Source organism: Podarcis filfolensis (genome assembly GCF_964270895.1).
Source record: "Podarcis filfolensis genome assembly, chromosome: 2".
NCBI classification, from domain to species: Eukaryota; Metazoa; Chordata; class Lepidosauria; order Squamata; family Lacertidae; genus Podarcis; species Podarcis filfolensis.
Genome location: NC_139605.1, coordinates 8,681,619 through 8,700,891, shown reverse-complemented (window position 1 = coordinate 8,700,891; position 19,273 = coordinate 8,681,619). Strand labels below are relative to the sequence as shown.

At 43.1% G+C, this 19,273-nt stretch overlaps 2 protein-coding genes across 2 annotated transcripts in view; one reads left to right on the top strand and one right to left on the bottom strand.

Moving 5' to 3' along the window:
• LOC310756746 (uncharacterized protein) overlaps positions 1-19,273 on the top strand; it is a 1,375,527-nt gene that overhangs the window by 348,055 nt on the left and 1,008,199 nt on the right. The gene's annotated exons all lie outside the window — the stretch shown is intronic.
• LOC310756747 (uncharacterized protein) lies at positions 6,869-13,631 on the bottom strand. The gene is made up of 4 exons (XM_083601395.1): positions 13,357-13,631; positions 11,451-11,575; positions 10,384-10,500; positions 6,869-10,114 (listed from the first exon to the last, which is right to left on the bottom strand). The coding sequence occupies exons 2-4, from the start codon at positions 11,482-11,484 to the stop codon at positions 8,511-8,513; spliced, it is 1,755 nt and encodes a 584-aa protein (XP_083457521.1). The 5' UTR covers positions 11,485-11,575; positions 13,357-13,631; the 3' UTR covers positions 6,869-8,510.

Sequence of the window (19,273 nt, the reverse complement as noted above, 5' to 3'; positions counted from 1 at the left end):
GCAACATGGCACCCAGTTGGTCTCTGCGAGAACAGCATGGGGGACTAGATGGGCCACTGGCCTGATCCAGCCCAGCTCTTCTTAGGTCATTCTGGCTTATTTAAACATATTCTGCCACATCCTTCCTCTAAAGAGCTTTTGATTGCCTACATTGGACATCATCACAACAGACCTGGGAGGTAGGCTAAGTTGAGAAAGGCTGGCTGCCTAAGATTCTTTTCGTTGCAGAATGCGATGGTGATTTCTGGTGTTTTCCAACAGCCCACGAATGTGCAATAATAATAATAATAATAATGATGATGATAATAATAATAATTTCATTATTTAGACCCCACCCATCTGGCTGAGTTTACCCAGCCACTCTGGGCGGCTTCCAATCAAGTGTTAAAAACAATACAGCATTAAATATTAAAAACCTCCCTAAACAGGGCCGCCTTCAGATGTCTTTTAAAGAGAAGATAGCTGCTTATTTCCTTCACATCTTGTTGTGTATTGAGTCAAAGGATTTTATATCTGTATTATTATTGTCTGTATTTGCATTAGGGTAAAGTAACTGCCTTTTGGTTCCAGAGGGTACAGCTACTATTGGTTCATTTAAGCTGCTGTATTTGGATCCTCTGTCTTATTGGTTTCCTCCAAAAGGCAGGACTGTGATTGCCTGATATTGTTCCCTCCAAAATGTATCTTTTCTAGCTAGTTCCCTGTCCCTATAAATGTAGCTCTCCCCTCCTCAGTTCTCAGTCTTGTTTGCTTTAATAAAGAAGTGTTACTACAGAACTGTCTCCAGCATATTAGGTCAAGAGAGCTGAAATCACAAATCCCACGTCACAACACATCTGATGGGAGGGCATTCCACAGGGCAGGCGCCACTACCGAGAAGGCCCTCTGTCTGGTTCCCTGTAACCTCACTTCTCGCAATGAGGGAACTGCCAGAAGGCCCTTGGCGCTGGACCTCAGTGTCCGGGCAGAATGATGGGGGTGGAGACACTCCTTCAGGTATACAGGACCAAGGCCGTTTATATCATTACCTGCACAGGTGAGGCCACACCCACCTCTAGTCACATGTAGAGGAAGTCTGTCCCAGCCCAGAGGGAAACAGAAAGTCTACCTGCTGGCTGGACAAACATCCAACCCCATGTGCAAACATGTTCACTCTAGGAATGTTGTACTTGACTGCTCTTGTGTTTCACATCCCACAGTTTAGGGCTTTAAAGGTCAGCACCAATACTTTGAATTGTGCTCGGAAACGTACTGGGAGACAATGTAGATCTTTCAGGACCGGTGCTATATGGTCTCGGTGGCCACTCCCAGTCACCAGTCTAGCTGCCACATTCTGGATTAATTGCAGTTTCCGGGTCACCTTCAAAGGTAGCCCCACGTAGAGCGCATGGCAGTAGTCCAAGCGGGAGATAACCAGAGCAGGCACCACTCTGGCGAGACAGTCCGCAGGCAGGTAGGGTCTCAGCCTGCATACCAGGTGGAGCTGGTAGACAGCTGCCCTGGACACAGAATTGACCTGCGCCACCATGGACAACTGTGAGTCCAAAATGACTCCCAAGCTGCACACCTGGTCCTTCAGGGGCACAGTTACCCTACTGGGTTGTTGTTTTTCTAAAGCACCCTCCCACAACCCCAAAATCTCAGCCTGCCTGGGGCTCAGGGCCAAAGCCTGAAACTAAATCTCCCAGAAGCCTTTGCGTCTGAGAAGGAAAGGAGCCCAGGAGTGGGGAGTCCCACAAGGCGAAAGGGCTTTTGCTTTTTTCTCTCACCAGTCCCCAAGATCAGGGGCTTTTGCGGGGCAAGAGGCAGAAGGAGCTTTTTCTTGCTAGGCTTTGGAGGGGAAAGGCTCTTTTGCAGGAGGGGAGGCGACTTGAGCGTTGCTTTCAGATGGGGGAAATGCTGGACTAAGGGAGGAATATCCGCGGACTAAGGGAGATCCGCGGCTGCCAGGAGCTTGCTAGGTCCCTCCTGGAGACTTGAGCTCCAGACACGGATCTTTCCGGGAGCTGCTTGTGCATCTGAGCCCTTTCCTGCATGCAAAGGATGAGGCTTGGGAGATCTTGATGGAGAAGCTGCGCCTGACTCCTGTAATGTGTGAATGCGGGGAAATGCGGGTCAGACTTTGATCTTTGGGATCACTAGAGGCGGGAGGGTCGCCTCTTCCCTTTGCCCCAGTTTTCCTTTGCAAGGGGCATCGGTGTGAAAGAGGTGTGGGAGAGGAGGCAGAAATGAAAGAACATTTCATTTTTGTGAGCAGGCAGCGGTAGGACGTCGGCAGTCCCTTTTCCCCGGGCTGCTAGTAGTCTTACTCATTAATTTTTTCTTCCCTTCCTTTATTTTTTTGTTTTGTTTTTCATACTTACCTTGCATAAAGTGAGATTGCATCAGGCTGAATTCACTGACACGTGTTTTTCTGACTTTGAGTTTTTTGTATGCACTGCTTTGATTTTCAATAAATAAAATCTTTTAAATGGGGGAGGAAGTAGGAATTTTCACATACTTCATGACTATAGATAAGATGTTTCAGAGGTGAAGAGTGACGAAAATATTTTGCTCATGGCTTAAAACACATTTTTTTGAATTCTCTACCTCAATGTACTATTTGGAAGAAAGCTTTTATTAATTTAAGCAAAGCAAGAGAAGCCAAATAAGCAGTCTAACTTTTTTATTTAAAAAAAAAAATCTTTATTGAAAGTTCAAAAAGTACTTAATTATACTTGAACTAAACGTGGTGAGACATAAATAAAAGAGAGAAAAAGAAACAGAAACTGTGTAGAGGGGGGAAAGAAGGGGGGAGGGGAAAAAAGCCCAAACTGTATATTTTACAAGGTTGTTATTGCAACCTTAACCTACTAACAGTGCTTGTATAAATGGATAAAAAATTTCATTGAACTTGTCCATGGCAAGTCTGCATTTATATGCAAGTCGTTTATATGTTGCGAGTCTCCAATCCAATCGTAGAAGGGAGCTGCATTTTTATTTTTCCCATGCATCAGTATCAGTCCTTTTGCTGCGGTCAGGGCATGGAGAGTCCACTCGTATAGTCCTTCTGTAAGGTTCCATGTGCTGGGTATATAATTCAAGAGGATATTTTGCTCAGTAAATATAAGGTTGTTCCGTACAGTTCTGTTCATAGTTTCAGTTACAGGACAATGAAAAAACGTATGTTTTAGAGAAGCATTATCCCTAGTGCATCTCCAATAGGTAGATACCAGAGATAGCTCAATTTAAAACAAAGGTAATGGGGTCCAATATATTCTAAATATTATTCTAGCAGTCTAACATCTATGTTCCATACTCACTAATGAGTGACAATTATGATACAAGATCAAAAGGCTATTATGGAGATAACTGCAAAAGTGAAGTTCATGGTTCATCTCATTTGCTGCAGCCCCCGGGAGTAGGAGATCCTTCCCTTCCCTCAATCGGAGCAACGTTTATGTTCACCGGCAGAACTCGAGCGAGGGATTTAGAGAGCTGCTGCCGCTGAGCCCTTATATAGAGGCTTTTAAACACGATCTAATAGCAGGTGGGCTCTTTAAGTTCTGTTGCCATTCTCCCTTATCTCTGCGGTTGGCACAGAGCAAAGTTACTCTCTCTTTTCCTAGCGGTGAGTCAAAGTCTATATCTAATTGCCAGTTCCATGGCTTGGTCAAGACAGGCCTGTCCGCTAGTTGACTCCTTATCAGGCCAGCTGTCTAGATCTCTGGTTGATGCCAAGTCCTCATCATATAGATAAATTCATGGGAAAGCCCTCATTATATGTACAGATAGAGTTAAAAGGATTTAAAGCTACCATTACATCGAGATCAGGAGACACCTCCTTCTAAAAATATCCGGCATTACACATACTCAGAGCTTGGGTGTGGTTTCTCTCCTGTGTGGACTCCCTGATGCAGCACCAGCCTGCCCCTTCCAGGCCAAATATTTCCCGCACTCGAAACATTAATGGGTTTCCCTTTTTTGTGGATTCTCTGGTGCCTTCGAAGGTCCAAATGAGCAGCAAATCATTTCCCACACTCCAGACACTTGCATTGTATTTCCTTCATGGAGTCTCCAGTGTTGATAAAAGATTCATTTCTTTACAAAGCATTCCCCGCACTCCCAACATTTATATGCTTTCTATTCCATATGGAGTCTCTGGTGTTTTCGAAGGTTTCCACTCTGTGAAAACCATTTCCCACACTCTACACATTGGTAAGGCCTCTCTCCTGTGTGTATCCTTTGATGAATATTAAGCTCTGATTTTCTACCAAAGTATTTCCCACACTCCAAGCATTTGTAGGGTTTCCCTCCTGTGTGTATTCTCTGGTGCTCCTTACGGGATTTTGTTGCTCTACATTTATAGGATTGACTTATTGTGTGAATTCCCTGGTGTTTCAAAATACTCCCTTTCTGACGAAAACATTCCCCACACTCGAAACATTTATAGGGTTTCTCTCCTGTGTGGGTTCTCTGATGGGTCACAAGGGTGTCTCTCCTTGAAAAACATTTCCCACACTCCAAACATTTGTGGGGTTTCTCTCCTGTGTGGATCTTCTGGTGCCCCCTAAGGCTTTGTGCTAAAGTAAATGACATTCCACAGTCTAAACATTTATGTGACCTTTCTCCTGTGTGGACTCTTTTATGAGAAATAAAATGTGATGAACAGGAAAAACATTTCCCACACTCTCCACATTCATATGGTCTCACTCCTGTGTGGATTCTCTGGTGTACATGAAGGGAGTATTTGTTGGTAAAACACTTTCCACACTCCATGCATTTGTAGGGTTTCTCCCCAGTGTGGATTTTTTCGTGCCCCTTGAGGTGTTGTTTCTGGTTGAAGCATTTTTCACACTCCATGCATTTGTAGGGTTTCTCTCCTGTATGGATTCTCTGGTGGATTGCAAGTTGTGATGGTACAAGAAAACATTTCCCACACTCCGCACATTTATGAGGCCTCTCCCCGGTGTGCACAGTCTGATGGCTCAGAAGGACAGCTTTCTCATGAAAACATTTCCCACAAGTTCTGACCTAACAGAAAAGCATAACCCACACACACTGCATTTGTGGGGCTTCTCTTCTGTGTGGACTTTATGGTGTCCATGAAGCTGTGATCTCTTGGGGAACCCATTCCTACTCTCGCCATATTTGCGGGGTTTCTCCGCTGTGTGGCCTCTTTCATGTTTCACAAAATCTGAGAGTTGGGAAAAACCTTCCCCACACTCCAAGCAGCGATATGACTTATCTCCTCCTGCATGGACGTTCCGGCGGATTAGAACGATGGGCTGATGAGCAAGAATCTTCCTGAACTCCAAAGACATAGGGGTTTCCAAAGGGCTCATAAGCTCTGAACTCTGACCAAAACATTCCCCGCTCTCAGAGCTTTCCTGTGTGGATTCTCTAGTGTCTAGCAAGAGCCTGTGTGGATTCTCTGGTGTCTAGCAAGAAACAATCTGAAGGCAAAGCATTGGCCACTCTCTGGGCAGAAGTGTTTCCTCCTTGAAATACCTGCTGAGAGAGTGAAGAAAGTGGATTCAGGGTTTGAAGATGGCAGAGAAGTAGCTTCAGAATCCAAACTGAAATCGTTGCATAAGATGATACGTGAGAGACGGAGGTTGTACCACTTCTCCCCCTCCCCCCGCCCACAACACCCACTGCATAATGTATAACCAGTGGAAGAACTTTTTTAAAATGAAGTAACAGAGAACATTTTCTTGCCATTTCTTCGCAAAGAAGGAGAAACTCTGAACGGACTCAGCATTCCACCCAGACGGCCTCACCTGAGCTGGTGTCCGAAATGGCAGCCCCTGTTCCGTCTGAGATCTGATATTGTGGCGTCCTGGGCTCTTCCACTTGCTCTGCGCTGGGGACGAGGCTCGTCTGGAGAAACGGCAGTGCTATGCGGGAAAGAAGGAAGAAGAAGGAAGAAGAAGGAAGAAGAGGAGAAAGAAGAAGTGAGGAAGCATTTGGCCTTATGGTCCAAACTATCCCCAATGACCGCTCATCTCAAACATTTATGGGGAAGGAGAACCCGTAACTAAACAATACCTTGGGTTAGGGGGCTGGGTGTTTGTAGGGGGCAAGGTGGTCCTTCGCTCTGTGCCAGAAGGAGGAGGGAGGACGGCTGAAGATGGCTGCAGGGTGGGGGGTGGGGACTGCACTGCCAGGGAACCCAGGGAAGGAACACGGTTGGGGCTTCCCGAATGTGGCTGTGATGCTGATGGGAGTCCCTCAAACATAAACACTTCCTGATACAGGGCTGCATTCAAACGTCTTCTAAAGGTGATATAGTTGTTTATTTCCTTGACATCTGGTGGGAGGGCGTTCCAAAGAGAGGGAGCCACTACCAAGAAGGCTGCCTTTGGCTGGTTCCCTGTAACTTTGCTTCTTGTGGTGAGGGAACCGGCAGAAGACCCTCGGAGGAGGTGGGCCCCAGTGTCCAGGCTCAACGATGGGGCTGGAGATGCTTCTTCAGGTATAGTGGGCCAAGGCTGTCTAGGGTTTGTTGTGGAGATTAAATGAGGGGGAGACCCGTGCGCCCCACCTTGAGCTCCTTGGAGGGGGAAAAGGTGGGATCAAAATGCAAGGCATTTGGAATAAAGTACATTTGCAGCTCTCGTGCAACAAACCTGCTCCCCACCTACCCCTCCACCCCAAAAGAAGAGTGACAAGAAAATGTCCCGGAAGGACTGCTTCAGACTCTTGCAGTGATGAAGGGAGGCTTTTTGTCCTGCTTGATGAGGAGATGAGGAGTGAAGGGAATATTTTGTTCATGGCTTAAAACATTTTTGAATTCCCAAGCTCAATGTACTCTTTGGTGGTGACGATGGAACAGGACGAAGCTTTTATTAATTTAAGCAAAGAGAAAGCAAATAAGCAGTCTAACTTTCTTAAAAAAACAATCTTTATTGAAAGTTGAAAAAGTACAAAATTATATGTGCACTAAACATGGTGAGACGTAAATAAGAGAGAGAAAAAGAGAAACAGAAACCATGTAAGAGGGGGAAATAAAGGGGGGATAGGTGGAAACCCCAATCTGTATATTTTAGAAGGTTGTTATTGTACTTCACCAGACCTTAACCTATTACATTACAGTATTTGTAAAAATGGATCCAAAATGTCATTGAACTTGTCCATGGCAAGTCTGTATTTATATGCAAGTTGTTTATATGTTGTGAGTTTGTATAACTTTCCAATCCATTCGTAGAAGGGAGCCGCATTTTTATTTTTCCAATTCATCAGTATCAGTCCTTTTGCTGCAGTCAGGGCTCGGAAAGTCCACTCCTGTAGTCCTTTTGTAAGGTTCCATGTGCTGGGTATATAATTCAAGAGGATATTTTTCTCAGTAAATGTAAGGTTCTTCCATAAAGTTCTGTTGATAGTTTCAGTTATAGGACAATGAAAAAACGTATGTTTTAGAGAAGCATTATCCCTAGTGCATCTCCAACAGTTAGATACCTGAGACAGCCCTTTTTAAAACAAAGGTAATGGGATCCAGTATATTCTAAATATTATTCTCGCAGTCTAACATCTATGTTCCATACTCACTAATGAGTGACACTTAAGATACAAGATCAAAAGGATATTATGGAGATAACTGCAAAAGCGAAGTTCATGGTTCATCTCATTTGGTGCAGACCCCTTGAGCAGGAGATCCTTCCCTTCCCTCAATAGGGCCAACGTTGACATTTACCAGCAGAACTCGAACGAGGGACTTAGAGAGCTGCTGTCGCTGAGCCCTTATATAGAGGCTTTTAAACACGATCTAATAGCAGGTGGGCTCTTTAAGTTCTGTTGCCATCCTCCATTATCTTTGTGGTTGGCACAGAGCAAAGTTACTCCGTCTGTTCCCAGCGGTGAGCAAAAGTCTATGTCTAACTGCCAGTTCCATGGTTGGGTCAAGACAGGCCTGTCTGGTAGTTGACTCCTTATCAGGCCAGCTGTCTAGACCTCTGGTTGATGCAAAGTTCTCATCATATAGATAAATTCATGGGGAAGCCCTCGTTATATGTACAGATAGAGTTAAAAGGATTTAAAGCTACCATTACATCGAGATCAGGAGACACCACCTTCTAAAAATTTTCTGGCAATACACATACTCAGAGCGTTGGTGTGGTTTCTCTCCTGTGTGGACTCCCTGATGCAGCACCAGCCTGCCCCTTCCAGGCCAAACATTTCCCACGCTCGAAACATTAATGGGTTTCCCTTTTTTGTGGATTCTCTGGTGCCTTTGAAGGTCCAAATGAGCAGCAAATCATTTCCCACACTCCAGACACTTGCATTGTATTTCCTTCGTGGAGACTCCAGTGTTGATAAAAGATTCATTTCTTTACAAAGCATTCCCCGCACTCCCAACATTTATATGCTTTCTATTCCATATGGAGTCTCTGGTGTTTTCGAAGGCTTCCACTCTGTGAAAACCATTTCCCACACTCTACACATTGGTAAGGCCTCTCTCCTGTGTGGACTTTCTGGTGTTTGCGAACATGTGATGATGGAGAAAAACATTTCCCCCACTCCATTCATTATTAGGGTTTCCCTCCTGTGTGGGTTCTCTGATGTTTCACAAGGTTGTCTTTCCTTGAAAAACATTTCCCACACTCCAAGCACTTGTAAGGTTCCTCTCCTGTGTGTATCCTTTGATGCATGTTAAGCTCTGATTTTCTTGCAAAGTATTCCCCACACTCCAAGCATTTATAGGGTTTCTCTCCTGTGTGGGTTCTCTGATGTTTCACAAGGTTGTCTTTCCTTGAAAAACATTTCCCACACTCCAAGCACTTGTAAGGTTTCTCTCCTGTGTGGGTTCTCTGGTGCCCCCTAAGGCTTTGTGCGAAAGTAAATGACATTCCACAGTCTAAACATTTATATGGCTTTTCTCCTGTGTGGACTCTTTTATGAGAAATAAGATGTGATGAAGTGGAAAAACATTTCCCACACTCTCCACATTCATATGGTCTCACTCCTGTGTGGATTCTCTGGTGTACATGAAGGTGTGATTTGTTGGCAAAACATTTTTCACACTCCATGCATTTGTAGGGTTTCTGCCCAGTGTGGATTTTTTCGTGCTGCTTGAGGTGTTGTTTCTGGGAAAAGCATTTTTCACACTCCGTGCATTTGTAGGGTTTCTCTCCCGTATGGATTCTCTGGTGGATTGCAAGATGTGATGGTACAAGAAAACTTTTCCCACACTCTGCACATTTATGAGGCCTCTCCCCGGTGTGCACAGTCTGATGCCTCAGAAGTTCACCTTTCTCATGAAAACATTTCCCACACTCTCTACATTCATAGGGTTTCTCTCCTGTGTGGATTCTCTGGTGTCGCCTGAGACTTACATTTGTGGGGAAACATTTGCCACACTCCAGACACTTATGGGGCCTTTCTCCTGTGTGGGTTTTCTGATGGGTTACAAGGCCGGAACGGGAAGTAAACTTTTTCCCACATTCAAAGCATTTATACCGTTTCTCCCCTGTGTGAACCAACCGATGGCTCCAAAGCTGTGCGTTTTGAGGAAAACATTTCCCACACTCCCAGCATTCATAGGGCTTCTCTCCTGTGTGGAGCCTCCAATGGGCCACAAGGCCTGATTTGTGAGCAAATGATTTTCCACACTCTGGGCATTCATAGGGTTTTTCTCCAGTGTGGGTTCGCTGATGGGTAACAAGTTCTGACCTAACAGAAAAGCATAACCCACACACACTGCATTTGTGGGGCTTCCCTCCTGTGTGGACTTTATGGTGTCCATGAAGCTGTGATCTCTTGGGGAACCTGATCCTACTCTTGCCATATTTGTGGGGTTTCTCTCCTGTGTGGCCTCTTTCATGTTTCACAAAATCTGAGAGTTGGGAAAAACCTTCCCCACACTCCAAGCAGCGATATGACTTATCTCCTCCAGCATGGACGTTCCGGTGGATCAGAACGATGGGCTGATGAGCAAGAATCTTCCTGAACTCCAAAGACATAGGGGTTTCCAAATGGCTCACAAGCTCTGAACTCTGACCAAAACATTCCCCACTCTCAGAGCTTTCCTGGATCTTCTCCCCTGTGTGGATTCTCTGGTGTCTAGCAAGAGCCAATCTGAAGGCAAAGCATTGGCCACTCTCTGGGCAGAAGTGTTTCCTCCTTGAAATACCTGCTGAGAGAGTGAAGAAAGCGGAATCAGGGTTTGAAGATGGCAGAGAAGTAGCTTCAGAATCCAGACTGAAATCATTGGATCAGATGATGCGTGAGAGACGGAGGTCGTACCACTTCTCCCCCTCCCCCCGCCCACAACCCCCACTGCATAAGGTATAACCAGTGAAAGCGCCTTTTAAAATGAAGTAACAAAGAACATTTTTCTTGCCCATTCTCAGCAAGAGAGGGGAAACTCTGAACGGACTTGGCATCCCACCCAGACGGCCTCACCTGAGCTGGTGTCCAAAACGGCAGCACCTGTTCCGTCTGAGATCTGATATTGTGGCGTCCTGGGCTCTTCCGCTTGCTCTGCGCTGGCGACAAGGCTCGTCTTGCGAAGCGGCAGTGCTATGCGGGAAAGAAGTGAGAAGAAGGAAGAAGAAGAAGAAGAAGTGAGGAAGCATTCGGCCTTATGGTCCAAACTATCCCCAACGACCGCCCATCTCAAACATTTATGGGGATGGAGAACCCGTAACTAAACAATACCTTGGGTTAGGGGGCTGGGTGTTTGTAGGGGGCAAGGTGCTCCTTTGCTCTGTGCCAGAAGGAGAAGGGAGGACGGCTGAAGATGGCTGCGGGGTGGAGGGTCAGGACTGCACTGCCAGGAGGGAAGGGGTCTTGGTTGGCACTTCCAGACTGCTGCTGTTACGCTGGTGGGAGTCCCTCACATGCCAGCAAACCCATTTTGCACAGCTAGAGTGCAGCGCAGTGGTTAAAGTGCCCGACTAGAACCTGGGAGACTAATACTTTTTGATTTGAACCCCACCCATCTGACGGGGTCACCCCACCCACTCTGGGCAGCTTCCAGCACATATAAAAACATAATCAAATGTCCAACATTAAAAACTTCCTGACACAGGGCTCCTAAAGGTTATATAGTTATTTATTTCCTTGATATATGAAGGGAGGGTGTTTCACAGGAGGGCGCCACTACAAAGAAGGCGCCTGCCTGGTTCCCTATCGCTTCACTTCTCACGTTGAGGGAACCGGCAGAAGCCCCTCAGAGCTGGACCTCAGTGTCCTGGCTAAATGATGGGATGTAGATGCTTCTTAGTATATGGGGCCAAGGCCATTTAGGGCTTGTTGTGGGGATTAAATGAGGGGGAGACCCGTGTGCCCCACATTGAGCTCCTTGGAGTGGAAAGGTTGGGATTAAAATGGATGGCGTTAAGAATAAAGTACATTTGCAGCTCTGGTGCAACAAACCTGCTCCCCCCCTACCCCTCCACCCCAAAAGAAGAGTGACAAGAAAATGTCCCGGAAGGACTGCTTCAGACTCAAGGAAGGAGGCTCCTTACCCAAAGAGCCCACGTCCCCCTCATTCTCCAGCATGGCCTCCCTTGCTCTTCGGCCAACGTCCAGCAGGGAGGGCCCTTTCGACCCTGGAGAAATAAACAGCCCCGTAATCAAAGGTTGGCGGTCTCTGTGATGACAAAACGCCCTCAGCAAAAACTGCAGCACCTCAGGAACGCCTTTGGTGGCAAGAGCAGAGTGGGAATCTCGGTCTTCCCCATAGATCGTTCCAACTACATTCTATTATTATTATTATTATTATTATTATTATTATTATTATTATTATTATTATTATTGATATTCTTGTGTTACCAAAAAAGTACATAAGCTGTCTCCGTTTTCAAATCATAAAAGTCCTGTCTTTGGATCCTTTGTATTCAATGTTTAATGCTCTGTACTGGACTTTTGCCACTAATGTCGTGACATGTTAGTGTGTCAGCTGCAGTGTGTAGGTGTGGCGTTTAAACACTCCCCACGTTCCTACCGGGGCTGGAAAGGGGTTAGTTTAACCTCTGGTTTGCTAGGGAAGCCGAATTACTGCGTCACAAAATGATGCAAGTCTAAAAAGTGTGGGAGTGAAGGAGGATAGCAGACTTTCATTCTTTTACATTCTTTTTTAATAAAAAAAGATAAAGGACCCCTGGATGGTTAAGTCAAGAATGAATATAATATAAGTAACGTTGCAGCTTTGTAAGGGAATAGAAAAACACCATGGCAGGGTGGATGGGAAGTCAACGGATAGGAGAGAGTAGTTACAATTGTATTTTAAAAGAATATGCAATATTTGAAAATTGAATAAATAAATAAATAAGTCAAAAAATATAAAAAAGAGATTGGAGAGCAGCCTTAGCTCAATTGACAGAGCAAATACCCCCAAGTCCAATTCGTGATCTATCTAAGAGAGGCTGGGAAAAGACCCCCGTCTAATACCAAGAAGCACTGCTGGTCCAGAGTGGCAATGTGGTGTAGTGGTTAGAGTTCTGTGCTCGGGGTTCAAATCCCCACCTGGCCATGAAGCCCACTGGGTGATCTTGGGCCGGTCACCGTCTCTCAGTCTGGCCTCCCTCACAGGGTTGTTGTGGGGAAGAAATGGAGAGATGGGGAACATGCAAACTACCTTGAGCTCCTTCCAGGATGGGTGGGGTATGAATGCAAGGAAGTAGAATACACACAACCCATGGGATACATTCCAGCCGCACAGAAACCAGAGGTCTATTTACATGCACACACAACTCCAGCCAAGCAGGTCAGAGGAATAATTGATGGCATATTCTAGCCAGGCAAAAGCACCCGACTTAGAGCAGGGCTGAAGCAGCCTAGGGAGATGGGGCTGGCATGGGGGGGGGGGAATGAGGAGTCCAGCTAGACCCCCGTTTGGCCCCAGGATCTGAGATTTCCACACACCCCATCACCATGATATACAGGACACTTGGGAACACTTTAAAATATTCAGGGGGGTACTCCAATTGCAACCTTTTTGCATTTCTAAAAAAGGGATGGTAATGTTATCTGATTTTTCTTAATGTCCAGATTTTTTAATTCAAAATATGCACAATCTACCACCAAGCTTTCATTTCATTTCATTTTTTGTCAGTTATTTTTATAGGCTTTATACAAATTAATACCATTTGGCACTCCATTCTTGGCGCATATTTATCATCTACTAGTACTACGTTTCATATTCATATTTATCTCTGGTTACCATTGCCTTTTACATAATTTTACACTTTATCATTTCATTTCAAAGCTTTCAATGAGGAATAAACAAGTGAAAGAGTTCCCTTCTTCTGCTCTCGAGAATCTCCCCTTCCTCCTCTTTCACCCCGATGCAACGTGCAAGCTTATCCGTGCAATGGGAAAAGCCAAAATGGCTCATCTTTCCCGCCGCCCTTTCCTGCCCCGCCCCCTCACCGGCATTCACGTGTTGCAGGGTTCAGACGGTCCCCTCTCACCCGCGTAGAGCTGCTTCCGAAGGGCGCCTCTGCCAGCAAAGACTCCTTCCTGCTCCCACCTTCAGCCTCCCCTGCAAAACCTCTTTGCACCCCAGAGATCGCGATGGCCGGACGCCTCCTGCAAAAGACCCACACAAAAGGGGGCTGGCCAGAGGAAACAGGCACCTCTTGAGACGTCCTGCCCCTTCGCTTCTTCCCTTTTCCCAGACGCAAAGGATTTTGGGATTTGTAGTCTGTTCCTCTGTGATGGGGGGAAAAAGTGCCTTTGGGGCGGCTCTGGGGAAGGGTGCTCCTTTATTTTTATTTTCCCTTTCTATTTACTCACCTACTTGCACACCTCTCTGCACCGCCTAACACGTCACAGCGGTGCCCGGCAAAAAGAATGAGAAGATGAAACCAACTTGCTTGTACACGCGGTTGGATTCTAGACTTGGGACTCCGAGGGTCATCCAGTCCAACCCCCGACAACACAGCGCTCTTTTACCTCACGTGGGGCTCAAACCCGTGACCCTAAGATTAAGAGTCCCCATCTAAACCAAAAGTACTGATCAGGGAGCGACCTGATATTTCAGATTTTTTTTTAATTCATCATAGAGAAGTCCCCAAAACCTTTTCACTTCTTCACAAGCCCACCACATATGGTGGAAATCACCTTCTTTTGTTTTGCATTTCCAGCACGTTTTGTCCCCAGTCTTATACATTTTTTCCAATTTCACGGGGGTGATGTACCATCTGTACATCATTTTTTCCATATTTTCTCGGAGTCCAACGCATGCTGTGAATTTCATATCCTTATTCCAAAGTTTTACCCACCTATCATAATCTAGGTTATATCCCAAATCTATAGCCCATTTGATCATAACCTCCTTTATCTCTTCATCCTTGGTGTCCCACTCTAATAATTGATTATACATTTTGGATAAGAGTTTGGAGTTTCCTTCTAGTATTTCCACCTGGTATCTAGACTTTTTCTCATTCATCCCTGTTTTTTTATGTTCATTCCATAAAGCGTTAATTTGGTGAAATTGTAGCCAACCCAATAATTTGTCCTTTAAGTCCTCATATGTTCTAATTTTCCACCCTTTATCTGTTCTTACCAGGAGGTCTTCATAGGTCCATCTTTGGCTTTCCATGTTTAATTTTTTAATGGTTAGGATATCAATTGGTGATAACCACCAGGGGGTGTCTTTTTCTAAAAATCTTTTATTTCTGTTCCATACCTCGAGTAACGCACCTCTAATAATATGGTCAGAGAATCCTTTATGTACCCTCTCTTTATCATGCCATAGATAAGCATGCCAGCCAAATCTGGTGTTAAATCCCTCTAAGTCCAACAAGTCTGTATTTTTCAAAACAACCCACTCCTTGATCCAACACAAACACGAGGCCTCATAGTATAATTTCAGGTTCGGGACAGCAAACCCTCCTCTATCTCTTCAGTCTGTGAGTAATTTAAACTTAATTCTTGCTCTCTTGCCCTGCCAAATAAATCTGGAAAGTGTTTTCTGCCAATCTTTAAACATTGTCGTACCTCTAATCACCGGGATGTTCTGAAATAGGAACAGCAGTCTTGGAAGAATGTTCATCTTAATTGCGGCCATTCTGCCCGACCAGGAGAGTTTTATCCTACTCCAGGTGTCTAAGTCTTTTTTAATTTCTCTCCAGGTCCTAATGTAGTTATCTTCTACTAAGTTTATGTTTTTTGTGGAGACCCAAATACCCAAATACTTCACCTTTTTCACCACCTTAATTCCTGATTGTAACTCTAACTGATTTCTTAAATCTTTTGCCAAATTCTTTGTCAGCATCTTGGTTTTGACCTTATTTAGCTTAAAACCGGACAGTTTCCCAAATTCTTCTAATAACTCTAAGACTTTACTGATACTTTTTACTGGATCTTCTAACGATATTACCAAATCATCGGCGTAAGCCTTTAATTTATATTCTTTTGTTCCAATTCTGATTCCTCTTATTTCTGGGGTTTCCCTTATTTTATTTGCAATTACTTCCAACACCATAATAAATAAGAGAGGGGACAGAGGGCACCCCTGTCTTGTACCCTTCGAAATCACAAACGGATTAGATTATTGTTAATAATTAAGTTAGCCCTTTGGCTTGAATAAATCGCTTTTATACCTTCCATAAAAGGCCCCTCTATTCCTACCCTCTCCATGCATTTTAATAAAAACCGCCAGGATACATAGTCGAAAGCCTTTTCGGCACCGATGAAGATTAGTGCCGCGGGGATTTCATTCTTGAGTTCCAAATATTCAATAATATTTATTATGTGCCTTACATTGTCTTTTAATTGCCTGTTAGGGAGGAATCCAGCTTGATCTTTATGAATGGATTTTGTTAAATATTTCTTAAGTCTATTCGCCATTATTTCTGCGAAGATTTTGTAATCATTATTGAGTAGTGATATCGGTCTATAATTTCTTATGTCCAGTTTATCAGAATCTGATTTGGGTATTAACGTGATGTGTGCCTCTTTCCAGGAGTCAGGTATCCTCCCTCCTTGTAGAATATTGTTCATTACGTCGCATAAAACCGGGGTCAGATGCTCTTCCAAAACTTTGTAATACTTTTGTGACAAACCATCTGGACCTGGTGCTTTCCCTGGTTTCATCTTCTTAATTGCCTCCTTAATCTCATCTACTGTTATTGATTTATTTAAGTAAGTTTTCTCTTCATCCATCAAGTGTTTTCCTCCATTTCTTTCCAGATATTTTTCTATTTCTACTATATTCTCATCTTCCTTTTTATACAGGTTTTCATAGAATTGAAGGAACCTTTCCTTTATTTCATTGGGGTCTTCTAATATCTGCTCTTCTATTTTGATTTTGTTGATCACATTTTGTTTTTTCCTTTTTCTTAATTGCCACGCCAGTAGTTTCCCCGTTTTGTTTGCAGATTCAAAGTATTTCTGCTTCATTGATTTGATTCTCCATTCTACTTCTTGGCTTATTAATATTGAATATTGTGTTTGCAGCATTCTAGACATTTGTTTAGTCCTTTCATCCCTAGGGTTTATTGTTAATTTTTTCTCACAGTCTCTTAATTGCTTAATAATTTCTTCTTTCTTCGATTCTCTTAGTTTCCTTCTATAATTGTTCTGTTGGATTAAGAATCCTCTAAGAACCGCCTTGCTGGCGTCCCAAACTGTATCAATTTTTGTTTCTTTATTTAAGTTTATGTCAAAATAGTCTTTTAGGGTATTTTTAGCCTTCTCGGCCGTCTCGTCATTTTCAAGTAAGTATTCATTCATTCTCCACCTATATGGCCCAGATGACTTACACTTTATTTCCAAAATGATTGGGTTGTGATCGGAAAGGGTTCTGGGTTGTATTACACATCTCGTTGTTCTTGTCGATAGTTCTCTTGAGACCCATATCTGGTCAATTCTACCCCAGCTCTGGTGTGGTTCTGAGAAATGTGTAAATTGTCTCGTTATTGGGTTTTTATGCCTCCAAATATCGATCAAATCTAGATTTTCTTCAAGGTTATTAAAGGATTTTGGAAGTTTCCCTTGGTTCGATTTCCTCTTTTTTCCACTTCTGTCTAATTCTGGTATTGGTACTCCATTCAGATCTGCAAGCAGAATTAATTTGTGATTTTCTAATTCTAATAGTACTTGTTCTAATTTTTTGAAGAACTCTGCTTTATTTGTATTAGGGGCATAAACATTTACCACATTAAATTTTTCACCTTGGTGGTTGATTTGGACTCCCAAGATTCTTCCCTCATCATCTTTGCAAATTAATACAGGTTCCCATTTCTCCTTAACGTAAATCACCAATCCTCTTTTTTTATTTACATCTGAGTTAATAAATTCAACTCCCAACTTTTTATTTATCAATATATGTTTGTGTTTTTTGGCCACGTGCATCTCTTGACAACAAATCACATCATAGCTTTTATTCCTCAAAACTTTCTCTATTTTATTCCTTTTCGATTTTTCATTTAAACCGTTTACATTCCTGGACAAAAAATTCAAAGACATTATTAAAATTAATTTCTATTTATTCAATTTAGATTTTCAAACTTGTGTTTTGGAGCTTCCGTTCTCTGTATACTCTTCTTCTTCTGCCTCTTCACCTCCCACGGCACCTTTTCCCTCTTCTACTACTTCTTCTTCGTCTTCTTTCTCTTCCCGTGCCCCTCTCCTCTTTCCTTCCTCTTTTCTCGGTTTTGCTTCCCTCTCTGTCTCTTATCCCGTCTTCAACCTTACCCAACTCTTTCTCATACCTTCTCAAAAAAATTTCCACCTCTTGGACGTCTGTCAGCTTAAACCTTTTATCTTTAAAAAAGAAGGCAATCCCTTCAGGGAACTCCCATCTATATTGTATGGCATTTCTCTTCAGGACGCCTACTATTTGTCTGTATCCCTCTCTTTTACGAAGGAGTCTAACTGGTATTTCTTTAAGGACAATAATTGGTCTGCCATCAATTATTAATTTTTTATGGTAGCTCGTTTTTAATATTAAGTTCTTCATCTCTATTGAGTTAAAGATTACTAGACAGTCCCCAAGGGGTTTTTTTAGCTTATTTTGTTGGCCTCTCGTTCTTATTCTAAAGGCGTTCTCTATCGCATATGCTACCTCTTCCTCTTTTAGTTCCAGCCATTTAGTTAGCTCCTTAATCATTTTCTCTTTTACATTCTCTTTCACTTCTTCTCCTATTCCTCTAAATTTCAAGTGAAGTTGTTTCTGTCGCATTTCTGTCATCGCTAAGCTATCCCATATTTGCTCTTGCATTTTATTCACCTCTTTCATTTCTTCCTTTATTTTTTCTGTCTCCTTTTTCTGTTCTCTCATCTCTTTCTGAATTTTTTTATTAGTTTCTTCAAATATTTTTGACTTAACTGATAATTCTTGGATTTTAGTGGAAAGTTCACCTACTGCCTCTTCTATCTTTCTGTCTATCATCTCCTGCACTTCTCCTAGTTTATTTTCCATATGTATTTCACTCTGTTTAAACTCATCCTTGATTTTTAACCATAAAAAATCTAGATCTTTAATTTCCTCTTGTCTGGATGTCTTCCTTTCCGCTGGGGTCCCCCCCATCTTTTCCCCATTTTCCCCCAACATTATGTCCTTATTTTCACACTTTATATTTTACAACTGACTCTCTCCCTTTAAGGGCTCACAATCTCTTCTAAAGTCTTATAAAATGTCTCAGTCGAATATCTAAATTGGGTCTACGAATATATCTTCCAAACCCAATTTACTATGCTTACAAATTACTCATCATTCCTTTTTAAACCAAAGGACGAATAATCTTATCTCACAAAAATAAGCAAAAATAGGGGGGAATGGAATATGTAAATATTTTGCAATTATTTTCCAAAGGTGGTAAGAGTATAAACCCAACCGCAAAGAAGGTTAAACCACAATGAAGTATGTCAAATTAAAGACCCAGCGGTAGAGATTTCTTCTTCCATATAAGGTAGTTAACTGGGCTAAGTCAAGTCAGCAGTCTTTTTGAAGTACACAGGACAAGGTTCAAAGATGTTACCCAAGGTATTTCACAAAAGTTACTTTAGCCACATCGGCGTGGTCCTATACTCTTCAGCCACTTGACGGCCTAATCCAACGTGGTAACATATACCATGGTAATGTAGTCCAGTCCACTTAAAATTCATAAAAATAAGGAGAAAAGGTCATCTTTGTTCTACAACCTTCTTGCTTTTTTTTGTTTGTTTGTTTTGTTCTAAAGGTATCTAACACAGTCCCAAGGAGTAGGCGGTAAATGTCTATCCAACAAAGTATCTATCCAACAGAGATTTAAGAAGTCTGTTACGTTGAGGCTAAGAGATCAGTTCTAGTTGATTAAATACACCGGCCCCTCTATATTATAGATAGGTGGTCTAGTGC